The sequence below is a fragment of the Penicillium nucicola genome (genome assembly GCF_028828085.1).
Source record: "Penicillium nucicola strain IBT 29836 chromosome Unknown utg000003l, whole genome shotgun sequence".
Lineage (NCBI taxonomy): Eukaryota > Fungi > Ascomycota > Eurotiomycetes > Eurotiales > Aspergillaceae > Penicillium > Penicillium nucicola.
Window position 1 is genome coordinate 3,601,964 of NW_026643127.1, and position 17,323 is coordinate 3,619,286.

General features: G+C 50.8%; 6 protein-coding genes across 6 annotated transcripts; 4 read left to right on the forward strand and 2 right to left on the reverse strand.

Annotated features, from left to right (window-relative positions):
- Positions 1-629: 629 nt before the first annotated feature.
- On the reverse strand, positions 630-2,762 carry N7511_004914 (Zn(II)2Cys6 transcription factor domain-containing protein; the record flags this gene model as incomplete). Its single annotated transcript, XM_057127339.1, has 3 exons — positions 630-1,795; positions 1,858-2,103; positions 2,156-2,762. The coding sequence occupies 3 exons, from the start codon at positions 2,760-2,762 to the stop codon at positions 630-632; spliced, it is 2,019 nt and encodes a 672-aa protein (XP_056986229.1).
- A 1,065-nt stretch (positions 2,763-3,827) lies between these two features.
- On the forward strand, positions 3,828-4,371 carry N7511_004915 (U6 snRNA-associated Sm-like protein LSm7; the record flags this gene model as incomplete). Its single annotated transcript, XM_057127340.1, has 3 exons — positions 3,828-3,999; positions 4,109-4,180; positions 4,244-4,371. The coding sequence occupies 3 exons, from the start codon at positions 3,828-3,830 to the stop codon at positions 4,369-4,371; spliced, it is 372 nt and encodes a 123-aa protein (XP_056986230.1).
- A 434-nt stretch (positions 4,372-4,805) lies between these two features.
- N7511_004916 (uncharacterized protein) lies at positions 4,806-8,640 on the reverse strand (the record flags this gene model as incomplete). Its single annotated transcript, XM_057127341.1, has 4 exons — positions 4,806-5,735; positions 5,782-7,586; positions 7,628-8,422; positions 8,490-8,640. 4 exons carry the CDS (start codon positions 8,638-8,640, stop codon positions 4,806-4,808), a joined length of 3,681 nt encoding a protein of 1,226 aa, XP_056986231.1.
- A 579-nt stretch (positions 8,641-9,219) lies between these two features.
- N7511_004917 (CCAAT displacement transcription factor COY1) lies at positions 9,220-11,540 on the forward strand (the record flags this gene model as incomplete). The annotated part of the gene is made up of 2 exons (XM_057127342.1): positions 9,220-9,334; positions 9,400-11,540. The coding sequence occupies 2 exons, from the start codon at positions 9,220-9,222 to the stop codon at positions 11,538-11,540; spliced, it is 2,256 nt and encodes a 751-aa protein (XP_056986232.1).
- A 1,997-nt stretch (positions 11,541-13,537) lies between these two features.
- Positions 13,538-14,349, forward strand: N7511_004918 (uncharacterized protein; the record flags this gene model as incomplete). The annotated part of the gene is made up of 2 exons (XM_057127343.1): positions 13,538-13,801; positions 13,855-14,349. 2 exons carry the CDS (start codon positions 13,538-13,540, stop codon positions 14,347-14,349), a joined length of 759 nt encoding a protein of 252 aa, XP_056986233.1.
- A 559-nt stretch (positions 14,350-14,908) lies between these two features.
- Positions 14,909-16,079, forward strand: N7511_004919 (rRNA 2'-O-methyltransferase fibrillarin family protein; the record flags this gene model as incomplete). Its single annotated transcript, XM_057127344.1, has 3 exons — positions 14,909-14,996; positions 15,133-15,296; positions 15,369-16,079. 3 exons carry the CDS (start codon positions 14,909-14,911, stop codon positions 16,077-16,079), a joined length of 963 nt encoding a protein of 320 aa, XP_056986234.1.
- Positions 16,080-17,323: the final 1,244 nt, after the last annotated feature.

Consider the following 17,323-nt stretch of genomic DNA (forward strand, 5'->3'; position numbering starts at 1 on the left):
TTGGGGAGGTTAATGGAAAGTGAGAGAGAATACAAAGAGAAGAGAAAAGCAAAGGAGAGCATGAGTAGTTATATCATGACTTGGACTCTAGTTCGGATTTATGCGCAAAAAGCTGAGTTCCGAGCAATCAGAAAGCAACGAAAAACAATCACCCCGCACCCCACTCGCATTCCCCACCAAATTCATGGAGCGGCGGAAGTCGAATAGGTTCAGCCATCGCAGGGGGATATCGTAGTTGGGATGCTAGTGGATGGCTAGTCGCGATGCTGGAATTAACTCTCTACACGTAATCAGAAGTCAGCCGTTTGCATCGCCGAGAGAAGAAAGTTCGGATATGGCTGAGCTTATATCCGGCGAGTCCACCTTGGCACAGTTGGTCAGCTCTCACTAAGCAACATGCGGGGGAGGTTAGGGTTCGGGGGTAATGCTTAGGCTTAGGGTATCGATAGGGTTTAGGGGTAGCTGTTAATGCTTAGGGTATGCATGGTCAAAGAAATCAGTTAACGCTAATGAGAGGGATATATGACACAGTACACAAACACCGCTGCCCACCAAGTGCGCCAAACACAACTATATGAAACAAAGAAGGTTAAATATGCACAATAAACTTCGAGTCAGGCAGACACAATTTATGCCTGAACCATTCGACGGTCGCGGTCGCGGTCGCGGTCACGATCATGGTCGTGATCCGCTTCCACTCGTGGTTGAGAATGGGAATGAGAATAGACAGGGCTGGGGTTAGGAACAGGGCCGGGGCCAACGCCAGCGCCAGCGCCGGGAGCAGCAAGAGGAGCAGCGAGGGGAGCAGAAACCGGTGCAGGACCACCAACACCCGGGGTGACGATGGCATGGGCGTTCGCAATCTGATTCGAGCTCTGAGTCTGACTCTCGGCACGCTCAGCACCACGCTCCTTCTCCTGAACAGCAGCAGCAACACGAGTGTGATGATCGACAGTATCAAGAATTGCCTGCATCAAACGCTGATTGGCATCGGGATCTTCATCCTCGGCCCGATGGACACGAGCAGCCGACGGAACGCGACGATCATGCTGATCCCACCCTCGACCTTCTGTCTCGCTGGCCGCACGACGAGGCGAGTTGTCCGTGGAGGGTAATTCCATGGGAACTGTGGAAGCAGGAACGGGGTTTGGCGCGGAAGGCGCGGACTCGCGACGACCGTAGTAAGACTTATTAGCGTCAGCGACGGAGTCGAAGGGATGTTCGCGGATGCGTTCACGTTCCGCCGAAATGGGAGGTAGAGGGCCGAGACCGAACCCGAATTGAGTCGGTGTGAGGTTTGCACTGGAACGGTCTGTGTCCATGCGATCGTGGGAGACCGAGGCGGTCACGGCTGATGCGCGCATGGTGGCGACTTCGTCTTCTTTGACGTCGCGCCAGGAACACTTGGCGTGTTTCTTGGTGCAGCCTACGCAAGCGGTTAAATTCTTGAGGCAGTCCATGTGAAGGCGGCGGCAGCGGTCGCAGGGTGGGATGATGCGCTCGCCGCGTTGGAGCTCTTCCATGCGAGCGATCATTTCGAGCTTGAAGGGGCCACCGTCATCTTTTTCTGGTTGAGTTGCTTTTGGTGGGGGAAGGAGAGAGGAGGGCGTACTGGGGATTGCGACTGGGGTTGCGGTGGCACCGGTATAGGGACTGAAGTCGGCCGGGTCGGAAATGCGAGGACGGGGTTGGGGGTTCGCTGGGGGTGCGCCGGTGTCGTCGTAACCGCGGGCTTGACGATCTGCTGTTGTGAAGAACTTCTTCATCAGGTCTGCGCGTGTAGTGGGAGAGGCGCCTTTGATCGACGTCCCATTGATCATAGTTACATTGTCCGTATTGGAATGGGAGAACATGAACTGCGACGAGAGAGGGGGTTCTCTTCGTGCTCGCCTTCAGGACGGTGGGCATTGACGGCGAGAAAACCAGCTGGGGAGGCATGAGAGGAGGTGCCACCATTGACTGGAGCATAGCCGTTGGGATCACGCCAGATGTCAGCGCTAGGTTGGGTTGACGCATGTAGAGTGGCATCGTTCTCTCGGCGGGTGACAATCGCGGTACGGCGATTCTTCAGGCGATGGTTAAGCTGTCTAGCTCGAGCAGACACTAGACGGAAATTGTCAGTATCCATCTTGACTCATGGCAAAAAAACACCTACCCTGATCAGCCATCTGAGTGATATGCTGCAAGTTCTTCTCAAGAATCTCCAGCGCACCCAACTCCTTCTCCTCATCCTCGATGATAGGCTGGGGCGGAATCATTTTCTGAGGCATGCCAGAAGCAATCAAGACAAAATCCTCTTCGCTGATCTCCACGCGACACTGCTTGGTGTAGAATTGACACACTCGTACACCATTGCGCGACTTCTCCAGATTGAATTGCTCTGGCTTGTTCTTCGCAAACTCAACCACATCCAGCCAAGTAACGGTGGGACCATCCTTGCCATGCGACTTCAAGACCTGCGGCGGGCCGTCGAAAAGACGCTCGAATCGCTTGATCAAGATCGGGCCCAGCGGACATGCGCCAAGATTGCCGGCGATACTTTCATGGCGATGAAGCACGCCATCATATTCACTGAGCAGGTGGATGATTGCGGGCATGGTATCGTCAACAGACACCAGCGGGAGATTATCAGGGTATTGGCGCGCGAGGTAGTTGATCTGCAGGTGGCTCGAGAGGGTTTTTTGGATTTTGGACGAAACGGCATGATCGGTAGTTGGAGACCGAGGCCGTTTGTTAGACGGCTCCAGGGCGTGAGAATCCATCAGCGGATTGGGAGTGGGTGTGGAAACCTGAAAGTGGAGGGTTTATCTCGGGGGTGGAAGGAATGGGGGGAATGGGGGAAGTAGGGAGGAAAGCGACAGCGGAGTGGATATGAGACCGCGGATAGTATTGAGCGCGCGGAAGAAAACCGCGGAGTCAAGTTGGATCCGAGACTACATTCATGGAGGGTTCAAGGAAAGAGAAAGGAGGAAAGAAAGAAGTGAGGAAACGGCTATCTCGACGGAACAGCGCACGGGAGTGGAGAGGAAAAACGTGATCTTGGGCTGCCCCAATGCTTTGGCCCCCGGAACTGATATGAATTTGCTCGATTTTGTTCAAATCTGGTGGACTAGACAAATTGTGGGAAATCGGCACTTCCTGTTGCATTCACAGCTGGACAGAATCGTACAATAGGCCCATAGGTACCTGGTACAGTCCCAGCGGAGTCCCGCCGGAGGGTTCCGCTGAGATGCAATACGCTATAACTTTACCTGCCCTCAGCCTTGCTTGGCCACTACTCGATGTACAGCTCAAAGTAATCACTTTCTACCCAATTAATATCTTACTCCATATTCAATAGGTCCGTTCACATGCGCCGATCTTCAAAATCAAGCCTTGAGCCTTGTGGAGGTGTCCCCATCAGTGGTTTCGCTGATGCCTGGTCCCTCACAGTCACTGAAACATTACGCGCGGTTCGGAACCTCGGAGAGAATTATGACGGGCCAAATATATCTGTGTGACCTGAACAATGGCAATGTAACTGATCATCTCCAGGTATTGATACTTGAACCAGTGAGAAAGAGAGGATGGTGGAATGTGTCGTCCTTTATGTTGTAACGGAAGTGTAAAATACCTCCGGGCGGGATCCCTCACGCGGGTGAAACAGTCAATACACGGTAATCTCCGTAAGGCGGGCAACGTCGCCCTTCCCTGGTAAAATCCCTCATACACGCAACCCACCTGACCTACACACCTCACCTCTCAGCCATACAATCGGGACGACTCCTTTTTGTCTCGCGTAATCTGATTGGTTTTTTCTGTCCTTCTTTTCTCTTCCTTTTCTAGCCATGTCCGAGCGAGGCTCATTCCGCGGGGGTCGTGGTCGTGGTCGTGGCGGCCAGGCCCAGCAGAAAAGTGGCGGTGGTGGCGCACAGGAGAAGCCCAAGAAGGAAAACATCTTGGACCTCAACAAGTACATGGACAAGGAGGTTCAGGTCAAGTTCAATGGAGGTCGTGAGGGTATGTTTCAGTCTTTTCTCTACTTGTTTCTTGTCTTTATACTTTTCTTTTATCTTCTTTTCTTGTTCTATCACTCTCATACTTGATCTATATCTAACGTCACTGTCAGTCTCCGGTACCCTCAAGGGCTACGACCAATTGATGAACCTGGTCCTCGATGACGTGAAGGAGACTATGCGTGGTAAGTTTCACCACCTGAAATGCAAATCTCTACCTCTAAAACAGATATGCTAACTCCCACCAGACGACGAAGGCAACAAAACCACGCGCTCACTAGGCCTGATCGTCGCCAGAGGCACACTGATCGTACTGATCTCACCTGCCGATGGTAGTGAGGAGATCCCCAACCCCTTCTTGCAAGCAGAGGAATAAACAGGCTCCATCTGTTACTCACTCTGTCTGGAACAAGTCCGGGGCTCAAAACTGGAGTCTCCCTAATGTCAATGCCAACCCTGACTTTCGGCGTGCGGCCGGATCTTGACGCTCATCAGTAGCTACGAAGGGAACGAACACAATTTATGGGTCTTTTTTTTACTTTTTATCCACCCCTTTTCTTTTATTTTTGCCTTGGAATGTGTATGTTCATGTGTATGGTAATATTGTTGGCATGGGATGAAATCCACAACCCCAAGCAAGGATACAAATATAGGAAAAGAAAAGAAAAAAGAGGAAAATCGTAATCAAAATCAACACGCACTTCCAAGCAAGCGGCATAGGTATCATAGATTGAAACGCACCCAAAGCAAACTATACAAAGGCCCGCTCGCTCTCTCGGGCATATAGATCAGCACTAAGATCTAAAGTAATTACTGTCCCACTTCTTCAGGCCCCACTGTCTCCCCGAAATCATCAGAGTCATGGTCAGCATCATCAGCACTGTCAGTCTGCAAAGCCTCATTCTGCTGAGCATCCTTCAACCGTCTCACCCCCTCGTTCTCTTCAACCCAAGGCCCAGCCTTCTCCATGCCATCGATGTACTCAGCGCCAATACGCAGGTTCAGACCAGCACTGAGGGCACGCTCGATGCGCGACTCTCTCGACTGCGAAACGAGGGCTCGGAAGACGTGCACGAAGAAGCCGCCGAGAATGTCGACGCTCCAATCTTCCGGAACGAGCTCGAGGACTTCACGAACATCAAACCAAGCCGCGAAGCGAGCGAGGAGATCACTTGTGCGCTCGATGCGGTCTGATAGATCTTTGATTTGGAGGAATTCGTCTAGGAGATGGCGGAAGAGGGAGGATTGCAGAGTGTGTTCTGCTAGGTCTGGCGGTGTTCCAGTTGAAGAGGAGGAGCTGCGCGGGCCGCCGAAGAGGCAGTAGCGGATTGCGGAGTCGTAGTCGCCTAGACCGTGGGTCAGAAGACGGAGGGCGGCGCGGTGGTGGCCTTGAAGGCCGTCTAGGATAATGCATTCTGAGACGAGCTCGTTTTGAAATGGTTCGATGCGGGTAAGCACCGCTGGGATTGAGTAGCTTATTCCTATGGGCAGTGGTTTTGATGAGAATTGGGAGCTGGATATTCCGCCTAAGAGTTGGAGGAGGCGGAGGCGGGACTGCCACCACGGTTCTGCGGGTGTGTTTTCAGTGATGAAGTTTAGGTACGTTGGTTTCGGGGCACGAAGGGCCCGGTAGGTTGAGTAAGAATCGGCTAAAGATTCGCGTGCTTCTGGCGATGACTCGAGTACGGCAATCACTGTGTCCAGGTAGTATGAGATCAAGTCGTCGGCATATTGTGTGTACTAGGTCAGGTTAGTTGTGTTTATAAGAACAGCGAGGGAATCTCACATTTTTGGCAAACACCAGGTGCTCAAGGTAGGCCTGGACAGCATTGGGAGCCCGTTCTTTGAGTAAAGAAACAACATCTGCTGGCTCCAGTCTGACCCGGCTGGCATTGTCCGCGAATACTTGGATACCTAGGGCAGGATCTCGCCCAGCTAGCCAAGCGCCATATTCCTCGACCAGTTGTGCATCCTTGATTTTCACCAAGTACCTACGCATCTGCGTTTCCACGCCAGATGCGGAAACCTCTCCACCGGCGTCTGTCTCCCCGTCCACAATCCTCCGCCAGGTCTTGAGCACATTCCGAGACATCTTTTGGCTCTGATACAAACGGCTCAGCACATATAGCCGCTTATATGTCTCGAGTAGCATCACTGCTCGATCAAAGTTGCCCTTCCAGTTGTCAACCAACTTGTTCAACTCAGAGCGAAGTGGTGACGCTGCCCGCTGATCGGGTGTCAGGTAGGCATCTTGTTCCAGGGTCAAATGCAGTAGCGCAGCATCCGTGCTATCCAATACATATGATTCATCGGTAATACTGCCGTATCCTCGCTTTTGCTGCCAAGACAGAAGGAAGCGCTTTACCATGTTCAGAACTGGACTGCGGGAAGCATCTAGCCCAGATGTTTCGACACCTGTCTTTCCGACTTGCTGAGTGTACTTCACCGCCATTGAAGTCAGTCCGGCATGTATCCATATGCCCTGCGGGCCTTGTAGCACCTCGCATCGAAGCAGGGGAATAAGCAGCAAGGCCAGACGAGGGTCGAGGTTACCTGCCACCAGTGCTTGTTCGGTCTGCTTGATTGCTGACTCACTACGGTCGTTTGGCTGCATAGATAGAAGGTCTCCGTAGAGCAAAAGACACGCCTTTTGCTTCACGTAGCTGAGCCCAATGAACTCAGCTTCAGTCTTTGGCTCCGTGTCCTGAATTGAGAGTAGTAAGTCCAAAACAACATCTCTCTGCAGCACTGTTTGGTCGCTTTCATTTGTCTCTTGGGCCTTTTGCAGAGTATCCTCAAGTTGGACTACCAAAGGATTCTGTAGAAGACGCCATATCTGTGAGCCAGACCACAAAATGAGGCTGCTTTGGGCCTTGCCCAGACCATATGCGAACTTTGCTTCTTCGGCGTTTCTTTCTTTTTCCCAGGTTTGCTCTGGTGAGCCCTCGCCTTTCTTGGGTCCCTCGGAATCAGTCAAATCTTGTGGATCAAACAGTTCCTTTTCCTTTTGGAGCTGCTCAATGGATGCGTGTGTTCTTGGGTCTGCGACCGGAACATGAGGTGATAAAAGAGGAGTTTTGAGGCGGACCATTTGTAACAGCTTACCAATCTCATTGAGCTCGAGATGGCTGGGGCTCAGCGTGTGCTTGAGGCCAACTTCGGGAGTTTTGTCTTCTCCAGGAGGCGGGAGATCTATCCATCTCCTATTCCGCTCAATCTCGCCTGGGTCATCATCCCAACGTTGGATTTCAAGTCGAGTACGTGATTGTCCTTCTTCATCGTCTTCGATGACAGCAAGGATGAACTCTTCTTTGGCATCTTCACTTGGTTGGAAGATTTGATCGCTTTCACCGGTATCAATTACAACTGACTTGGGGAATCGGTGAAAGTTGATCGTGCCCCGGACCACTTCGCCGTCCATGTCCACGAACATTCCAACACCCGGCTCTGTTGCTTCAGTTCCTGTGACTAGTAAGAACTCTGAGGGTGTCGGAGACACTACATGAGGCTGCAGACGCTTCGAGCTTTGCTTTGATGGTGGCGGCACAGGTGGTAATGGCTTGGAGATATCGTGGCTTGGAGAGTGGTTCTCTGATTCTTGGTCTTCAGGCTTGGGGGAACTCCCCCTTCACGCTCTTCCGAGCTCGATCTTCGAAGGGTGCCACTGGATGTGAAAGGGTCCGGTGTCCCTGACGGTGATCTGTCTATCTGAGAGCCTTGTGCATGTGGTGAGAGCATCCCCACAAACGTATTTGTACTGCTACTTCGACCATGCCCACGGGGATCAACAGGCGGCGAGTTAGGATATGAAGAAGAGGGTGAGCGCTTAAGCGGGGTTGGCGGCGCTGGGTTCATATCTTCGACATGTCCCGACTCGAAGACCTCACTTGAGGAGGAGATAGGGAAGAGAGGTATCTTCTGCTGGTGCGCCACCTCAAGCAATGAATACGAATGTGCGTCAGCAGCACATGCAATGGTTCCTCGTCGTGCCGCAACCAAGCAACCGGGGAACTCGATCTTCTTGATCCGACGTGCCTCGTCTCCGATTTGGACCAACATCATCCTGTTCTGGACGGCGATCATCACTGTAGGATCTTCATGTTCCTCTGAATCCCGATTGAGATCTAGACCACCGATCCAGCGACACTGATTAACCTTTGTTGTTCCAAAGGCCGGGCTGAGCTCCGGCAGCATATAGAAAGTAACGGTGCCATTGCAGAGAACACATGCTTTGCCCACTGAGGATAAGATAACTATCTGCCGAACGCCTTGTTGATCACTTCCCGCTGGGGGGCTTTGGGCGAATATGATAGGCAATCGGGACGCCAGTATGAAGGTGGGTTCGCTTGACTCGTCCGGGGAAGCTGGCGGAAGGCATACAAAGTGTAGGATCTCAGCTGCAGAGGTACCGATATATAGGTTTTCATCTGCATTGGTGTCAGCGGACATTCATTCACAGTTCAGCCTGCACGGTTCTAGATGGGTAGTGCTTACTCCAATATTCAACGCAAGTGATGTAGACATCGGAGCTATGCTCGGTTGCCAACGGGACATCCTCGAAGAGGGATCGTAGCACATAAGGCGCAGTCCCTGGAGGACTGGTCCTCCGCCTCTTGCGGGGACCAATTCCAAGGTCCGAAGCCATCATGAGGCTGTAGTTAACATCTCTCCCCGCGCGATTGGAGAGTGAACAGCTTAGGCGGTCACATTGGGGCCAAAGCTCAAGGGGCTCAGTACTGGCAGAATATAACGGCCAAGGTACTATTGGCTGTGTACTATCCAAGCAGCATTGAGATTGAATTTTGAAAGCTGTCAAAACTTCCATATGCCTACTTAATTCAATCCTAGTCATATTAAGCGTAGTTCTACCCTGTTTTCCGCTTGATAGCAATTTACGACGAGTTCATGGATCCATAGATGTAGGGCGGTGACCACTACCTATCTAATGTCCGATCTGGCCGTTATCGCCCACCCAAGTGTCCACGGATGCCTCGGGACAACGGCTGTCATCTTAAAGGGTCTGAAGTAAACATACTGCACACATTCTCACACTCTTTTTTTAAAATCCAGCTCTCATCCAACCCTCGGATCTTCACCACGAGTGACCATAGCATAGTGTATATTTCGGAACAACATCGGCCCGTGCGCCGCGTGTCCTGTTCGCGATAACAGATCTCCAACTTTCCCCTTGGCTATTTGATGTGGGGTGTGCAGACTGGGGACAATGGATTCTTTTGCCATTACAGAGGGCTTGGTCTCCCAAGACCAACCTGATGCACCATCCAGCAAATTGACTGAAGAGACCAACAAGTTTCAACGCGCCATCGCAGCCTGGAGATGTAAGTTGCCAGATCAACAAACTACGTTTGATTTGGTGGACTAGACTAATCTGAAAATACCGCAGGTATTGATTTGACCAACACAATTGCAAACCTCGACACAACAGCTACCGATATTGTTGAGCAGCAGCGTGATGCACTCGTACAGAGAAAGGACCTCGCCCAGAAGACAAAGGACTATAAGAAACTTGATGATGAGGCGAAGCTCAACGAGTTTAAAGGTCTACTCAAGGCGTATCAGTCTTTTATTGATCACTTGACCAATCAAGGCAAAACTTCGTCGTCCTCGTTCTTGCAGCTATACTCGTCACTATCCGAGGCCCCAGATCCCTACCCACTCCTCGAGGCTTCCGTTGACTCTCTCGTTCTATCCGAAGATACAGTTCCGAAGCTGACATCAGAGCGGGATCAATTACAAAAGTCGGTGGATCGCCTTACCAAGCAACAAGAGGATACCGAGAAACGCCTGCAGGAGGAACGCGCCGCCCGGAAAACACTGGAAGAGAACCAAGAATCAAGAGCCAAGGAAATTGAGACATCATGGGAAGCTGTCTTGACCGAAAAGACGAACAACTGGGCCGCCAAAGAAAAGAGCTTGGAGGAGAAGGTGGAGAATCAGGACCGCTTAATCAAAGAGCTCAAGGCAAGCTATGAAGTCTCGCAGCGCCTGGGAGAGGGCGAAGGCGACGAGATTGATGGTTCACGAAGTGGTGCCTCGGCAGCTGAGCTTGAGCTTGTTTCTGCCGACCTGGAGAAGACAAGCTTGAGGCTAGCTGATGTGGAAGCCCGCAATGAACAAATGCGTATCGAGCTAGCCCAGGCCGCCTCCCACTCACATTCTGCCGTAGCTTCTGTCGAGGATGACCCTGAATACCTTCGTCTCCAATCGGAAAATTCCTCTTTGTTGCGGAAGTTGGATGCTACACGCTTTGACAAAGACTCCGAAAGACACACTTGGGAAGCTAAGTTGCTTCAATCGGAGAGAACTTTGTCCAAGGCAACGACCGAGAAAGAGGAGCTGCGCTCACGGTTGGCTAAGGTCGCAGATTACGATGAGATCCGCCGAGAGTTAGAAATGATCCGATCCGTTGAGTTCGCAACCGGCGACGATGATGACGTTGGTGAGGGAGTTGAAGGCACAACGACTGAGACTAATGGCGAGGCAACCAAATCCAAGGAGAAAAACTCTCTGGAGCAGCTCCTCATGGCCCGGAACAAGAAGTTGACAGACGACCTCACTCTTCTGCGTGTGTCCCATCGTGATATTCAAGGTCAGCTTGAAACCTTGCGGAACGAACTTTCCACCTCAAAGGGAGAGCTGGAAAAATCTCGAACCCTATCAAGTACTCTTGAGAACGATCTTCTTCGCGTACAAGAGGAGGCTACAAACACGTTCCCATCAGGGGCAATGTCTGTTGCAGGAACATACACCTCCAGATATCCTCACTCTGCCCGTCGCGGTGCATCATCTCCCACCTCGTCTATCATATCTGGCTTTGACCAGGGTGCTGCATCCGCGAACACCATGGATGCAATTCGCGCAGGGGAAGCCGTAGGTGGCGGGTCAGGGCTTCTTCCGATGATCCAAGCCCAACGAGATCGGTTCAAGAAGAAGAATGCCGAACTTGAGGAGGAGCTGTCAAAGCTGTACACCACCGTCAAATCCCTCCGACAAGAAGTTGCATCCCTCCAAAAGGACAACTTGGGCCTGTATGAAAAGACAAGATATGTCTCAACCTACAGCCGAGGACAGGGTGCATCTACATCAGCATCATCATATGCAAATACCCCCAGCTCCACCTCAGTGTACACATCTGCAGACACTCCATCAGGATTGTCCCTCGACCGCTATCAGAACGCCTACGAAGCCCGGATCTCACCCTTCGCGGCCTTCCGGGGCCGAGAATCGACTCGTGCATACAAACGTATGAGCCTACCAGAGCGTATCGTTTTCTCTCTCACGCGTGTTATTCTCGCAAACCGGACTAGTCGCAACCTGTTCGCTGGCTACTGCTTTGCACTCCACATTCTCCTTTTCGTGGTCCTCTACATGATGAGCACCACGGAGATTGAGAAGCATAGCGCTATGAGCGCCGTCGGTAGTGCGGCCGCTGCTGCTTACGGTGGAGGTGGGGTTGGTAGTGGAAGTGGTAGTGGCACGGGGCAGCTGCACGGCGATGACTGGCAGCAGGAAGGATTCAACTAATGTTCTATTTCTTGTTATCACAGCGAGGGTATCGGAGTTTCTTTTTTTACCGTGTTTCTTTATGGATCATCTTGTGGCGTTTGGGATTGAGTGTTCTCTCGCGCTCTCTCTATTCTTGGATGTGGGTCTAGCTGCATCCTGTGTAAATTTGAGTTCTGGCAAATATATCTATCTGTATGTCTGTGACTAGGTTGCATCATAAAACTGTATGGCTCTGCATGGTGACGCATGAGGCAGGTCATTCCTGGTCATTTCGAGGATGTAGTGAAGTGTTGTGCATGGAAGATCTTGTGACATGATCATCTCTGGTCGATCAAGCTATCAATTGGACTCCCCTTCGATTGAATATAGACGATTGTACTTTTACCATCGCTTGTGTGTGTGTTTTTTTTTTCTTTATTTAGATCCGATTTAGATCCAATTGCCAATAACTACCATGGGTGTTTTTGGAACTCCATGTGCTCGGATCTATAAATCCACCCACCACCTCTGCTAGCATAGCACATTTGGTTAACTTTACCGATAACGGCAATAAATAGACAAATAAAGGTTAAATAAAGACCAAGGACAAAAAGGTAGACTAATAAAAAGTAGCTACTAGTCCACATTCAGGGTAGTACTGTAAGTAGTGTAGGTAAGAATCTGAAGAGGCAAAAAAAGATTGAAGGCCCGAGCCGCGGATTGAACGCGGGACCTCGCGCATTTAAGCTTAGGTGTTTTAATACCCTAAGCGCGAATCATACCACTAGACCACCCGGGCTTCATGGAGAAAAAGCTGAATTGTTAGGATTCTTGAGCTGACATCTGAAGTAGATAGCGTGTATAGATCCCAAGATTGTTTTCGAATATCAGACAGATTTCACTTTTAGACCCCGCAGTATATATGGATACCACTAGAGTGGCGAGATAAGCGTGGATCCGGTCAATTTCCTCCGATGTGGTTAGGGTACCATGCATGCAAGTATATATATCGTGACCATGGTCGGTTAGGTGAGCCGGGTCGGAAAAGGCCAGTTGACCAAAGCAGGAACACAGAAACAGGTTGAAAGCTAGGTCGCAACAGGCTAATTAAAGCGGAATGGCGGATCAGGAGTCGGTGTAAAAATGGCGTTTTCTACGCGCCGGGGTGTCGTACCGAGTGAGCCCAACCCCTCTTCCCCCTCAACCAGCCACCGAGCCCTAAGGACAAGAACAAAGGCAGAATGGGCAGAATTGGTAGCTCAATCATGGTCCACCCAGGTTGCTGGCAGAGTCAAAGAATTCGGTTTGATATACAAAAGTACTACTATCAATCCATGTACAATGCCTGCAGCAATTCCCCAAGTCCTGCACAAAGGCCCTAGGGCCATGACCTAGCAATATCTCCGCAGCTCTGCAGACTAGCCCACAGTAGAATGAAGTCTGCACATCTTAATGCCGAGCATACACGCATTTCTCTTCAGTCAGATTTATAAATAGCCCGGGGAATTAATAGAGTCCTCCATCTTGGCCCTACCGTGCTGGGAGCTCTGCCGAACCGCCTTTGGGAACCCCGTTGTTTTGCTTAGCGCGTTGCTATCCTGATTAATCCAAAGTCCTTTATGACCGAGGACAAATCAGAGGGAGGTAAGGCTGGAGGAAGCAGCCCGGGGCGCGTCGATCTACCAATAAGAATCCGTGGTCGAGCCCTAATCCTTGCTAGTACCTGCAGGTTGCATTGATCACTCCGTTTATAGATTCAGCATTGTTTCGAGTCAGACGGGTGTTACTATCTTTGATGCATGCTTGAATTAGACGATACTGCAAGTAACCACGCCTCTATATGTATCTCTGTTCTGACCCGAATGAATTCATGCCAATCCCTCCCTCTCCTGTCATTCCTTTCTTCACCACGCTCTAGCCCGTTCCTTCACATTTGACCGAGAGCTACCCAAGGCTTGCTGGACAACCTTTAATCCTATTCAATAATCCGCCGCGGTGAACGACCCTTCTCCTCCGTTATCAACCAGGCGACAGCAATGCGTCTCATCTCTCTTCTCACCTGCCTGGCAGCAGTCTCACTCGCTGCCCCAACAAGCTTTCTGGATGATGCATACGGTTGGTCAGATGAGCTAGCTGATTTCTACGGAAAGGTCAGCCAGTTCATCAGCACCGCAAAGCACAATATCCGATCCCCAGACGCTTGCGATATCTCTAAGATTGCTCTTCCTTCGTATGCCTCAGGCCTGCCTGGACCCACTGGCTTAAAGCCAGTCTATGTTGCACTTGGACGTGGTACTCAGGTATGCAAGCATATGATTTCACAATCGGATATTATAGCTCACTATTTATACAGAACTACACCTGTGCCGACTCTTCATCCAACACCACGCCAGTAGCAGCAGGAGCCGTTGCCCGGCTCTACAATGCCACATGCCTCGCAGCCAACTACCCGAGTATCATAGAGAAACTTCCTAGCATTGCCTACACGATTACTCTCCCGACCAACGAACTGGCCTCTTTCCCCCCTGCCAACATCGACCTCATGGGACATCATTTCTTCTTCGATGCGACCACTCCAGAGTTCAATCTCAATACTTCACCAGAAAAACAGGATGGAATTGTCATGACTAAGAAGCAGGATCAGATTTCTGCGCCTTCTGGTGCTACCTCTGGGAAGTATGGTGCCGTTGCCTGGCTCTACCTTACTTCCACTGACGGCACCATTGGTAACTACAAGAGTGTCTATCGAGTTGACACTGCTGCTGGATCACCCCCAAAGACCTGTAAGGGACAGCCCAAGGCATTTGAGATGCAATATTCTGCAAACTACTACTTCTTCGGAGAATGATTGGAATGTTCTTGATTTGTACATAAAAACCTCGAGGGAGGTTACCACTTTGAGTTTCGCGGGCCGGTCTTTGTCTTACTTCTTACTACTCCTTATTTCCAATGCCCACGGTCATCCTGTGGCATTATGCACAGAATATAACTATATTTTCACTTTCCATTATTCTTCAAGCAGGGTTAAGACGGACCACGTGATCTCGCTATCGGGGTGTTCCATCACGTGATGATTCCACACGGAAGCAGAGCGCTAGCACAAAAGAAGCCTAGCGCCGTTCTGATTTTCTGAAAGATCCCAAAGCGCAAAAAAATCTCGACCGCATCAACGAGCAGCAACGGTATCGACCCGCACCCGACAAACAGTCAGCGGCTAATTCTGTTCTATCTGCTTGATCCAGTAAACTCGGATCTACACTCAATCTTTTTCTACTCCTTCATCGACTCTCTTGGGACCGTTTCTTCCCAGTTTCAAATACACCGGTCTGAGCCTTCGGAAACGACAGCTCAACCTCCTACTCCCCCTTAACTCTTCCCAACCGAGTTTTTTTCTCAAACCCTTTACAATGGCTTTCGTTCCCCGTGGCCGTGGTGGTCCCCCTCGTGGACGTGGTGGATTTGGTGGTGGTGACCGTGGACGTGGCGGTGGTCGAGGTTTGTTCAGTCCATCCGTTTGAAGCCGCAAGCCTGCGCATCATCAGTGTCGCTGGTTCTACCAGCCTGACACTCAGATTCTGCACATCGACCTGCTGGTCTAATCTGGTTCACGTTGCTGATTCAATTTCTTCAGGTGGTGGCCGTGGTGGTTTCGGCGGCGGTGACCGCGGTGGCCGCGGTGGCTTCGGTGGCCGTGGTGGTGGCCGTGGTGCCCCTCGTGGTGGTCGCGGTGCTCCCCGTGGCCGTGGTGCTCCCCGCGGTGGCGGTGGTGCTCGCGGTGGTGCTAAGGTTATCATTGTAAGTTTCAGAGAAAAAAAATTTCGGGGACATGGAGAACATCAGCTAACCGGGACTTTTTTTCTTCAACAGGAGCCTCACCGTCACTCCGGTGTCTTCGTCGCTCGTGGTGGCAAGGAGGATCTGCTCGTCACCAAGAACTTGACCCCTGGTGAGGCCGTTTACGGTGAGAAGCGTATCTCCGTCGAGGGCCCTGCCAGCGAGGATGGTGCTGTCACCAAGATTGAGTACCGTGTGTGGAACCCCTTCCGTTCCAAGATGGCTGCTGGTATTCTCGGTGGTCTCGATGAGATCTACATGAAGCCCGGTGCCAAGGTTCTCTACCTCGGTGGTGCCAGTGGTACCTCCGTCTCTCACATTGCTGATATCGTCGGTCCTACCGGTAACGTCTACGCTGTTGAGTTCTCTCACCGCTCTGGCCGTGATCTGATTGGCATGGCTACCCACCGTACCAACGTCATCCCCATTGTCGAGGATGCCCGTCACCCCCTCCGCTACCGCATGCTCGTGCCCATGGTTGATGTCATCTTCGCCGATGTTGCCCAGCCCGATCAGGCCCGTATTGTCGGTCTCAACGCCCACATGTTCCTCAAGGATGAGGGTGGTGTCATTGTCTCCGTCAAGGCCAACTGTATCGATTCCACCGCCAAGCCCGAGGTTGTCTTCGCCCGTGAGGTCCAGAAGATGCGTGAGGAGAAGATTAAGCCCAAGGAGCAGCTGACCCTTGAGCCTTTCGAGCGTGACCACTGTATCGTCGCTGGTCTCTACAAGCGCTCCGCATAAAGGTGATTTTTAATCTCTGGTCATGTCCATTCCCTTTTGATGTTCTCCTCGGCGTCTCGTGTTGTGATGTATCGAATTGTTTCCCCGTTTCTTGTGACAGGTTTTTACTGCCCATGTACTTTTGGCTGCGTCTCAAAATTTAGTTTCCATTTTCGAATTGTACACGCTGGAATGTGTCACTCTGTCTTGATCTGAGGTGATGAGATGGCTCTGGATGAAGTATAATATCCGCAGTAATTAGTGACCAATTTCAAGTGATTCCCAGCCTGCTAGCCATTCCTTGCTTTCACGGTGCATCTGTAGCTTGATAACGTCCATGTCTCAATCATTCCACCACTTTGGGAATCTTTTTGATTTCACTATTCGACTATAAGACCCAGCATTGGGGGAGACTTTCCTTATAGGCATCGATCACTGGAAACATACCAAACACCTAACGTTATTGACAACCTTGGAACACTATTCACGATCACTCAACCGGTCAAGTCCCCGCCTAGTTGCATGTCGCAGCTATATCCCTTATCATAAGTTGGTCTACAAGTTAATCCTACAATTTTCCAAGCAGCCGGAAATAAACGTCATTCGACTAGTTGAGGTTGATTATTACTCGAGAGATGTCTCTGACGAGACCCAACTCATTGATATTGACAGCATGAGCACTTCATGCCATGTCCCACCTGTTTCTTCAAACGAGTCACAGAAGATGAACTACTTTTGAGTCCACTCAGAATTGTGGTGTGTGCTAAGAAGAGAGCTTTCTCTTTCCAGTGATATCTATCTTCCATAGTATCTTGTATCTTTACCTTCAAGGTTCTAGCGTACACTGGTCAAACTTGGACTTATTCTGTTATTCTGTTCTTCTGTCATTCTTAATGACCCCAAGAAATTAAAAAAAAGCTTACATTGGAAGCTATATGCTACCTGGCACAGAGTCTTGGAAGTCGTCAGGGCTAAAGGTTGATCATGAAGTCATCTCGGACTTGCGCCGGGCCCGGCAATCGGATATCTCACCGAGAATCACACAAAATGGCTCGGAATTGATGCGTGGAACTTGGCTCAAGTGACCAACTGAATATAGCACAGTCGTATCATTGGTGGAGAGACAAAATCTTCAAGTTAAAGCGTGGGGGAAGATATGAACTCCGCTGTAACCCCGCAGAGCGTGGGCGACTGTATAAAGAATGAATGGATGCCTGGTTTCTGGTTCTACATAACCTACTTCTCTGTACTAATATCTTTACCTT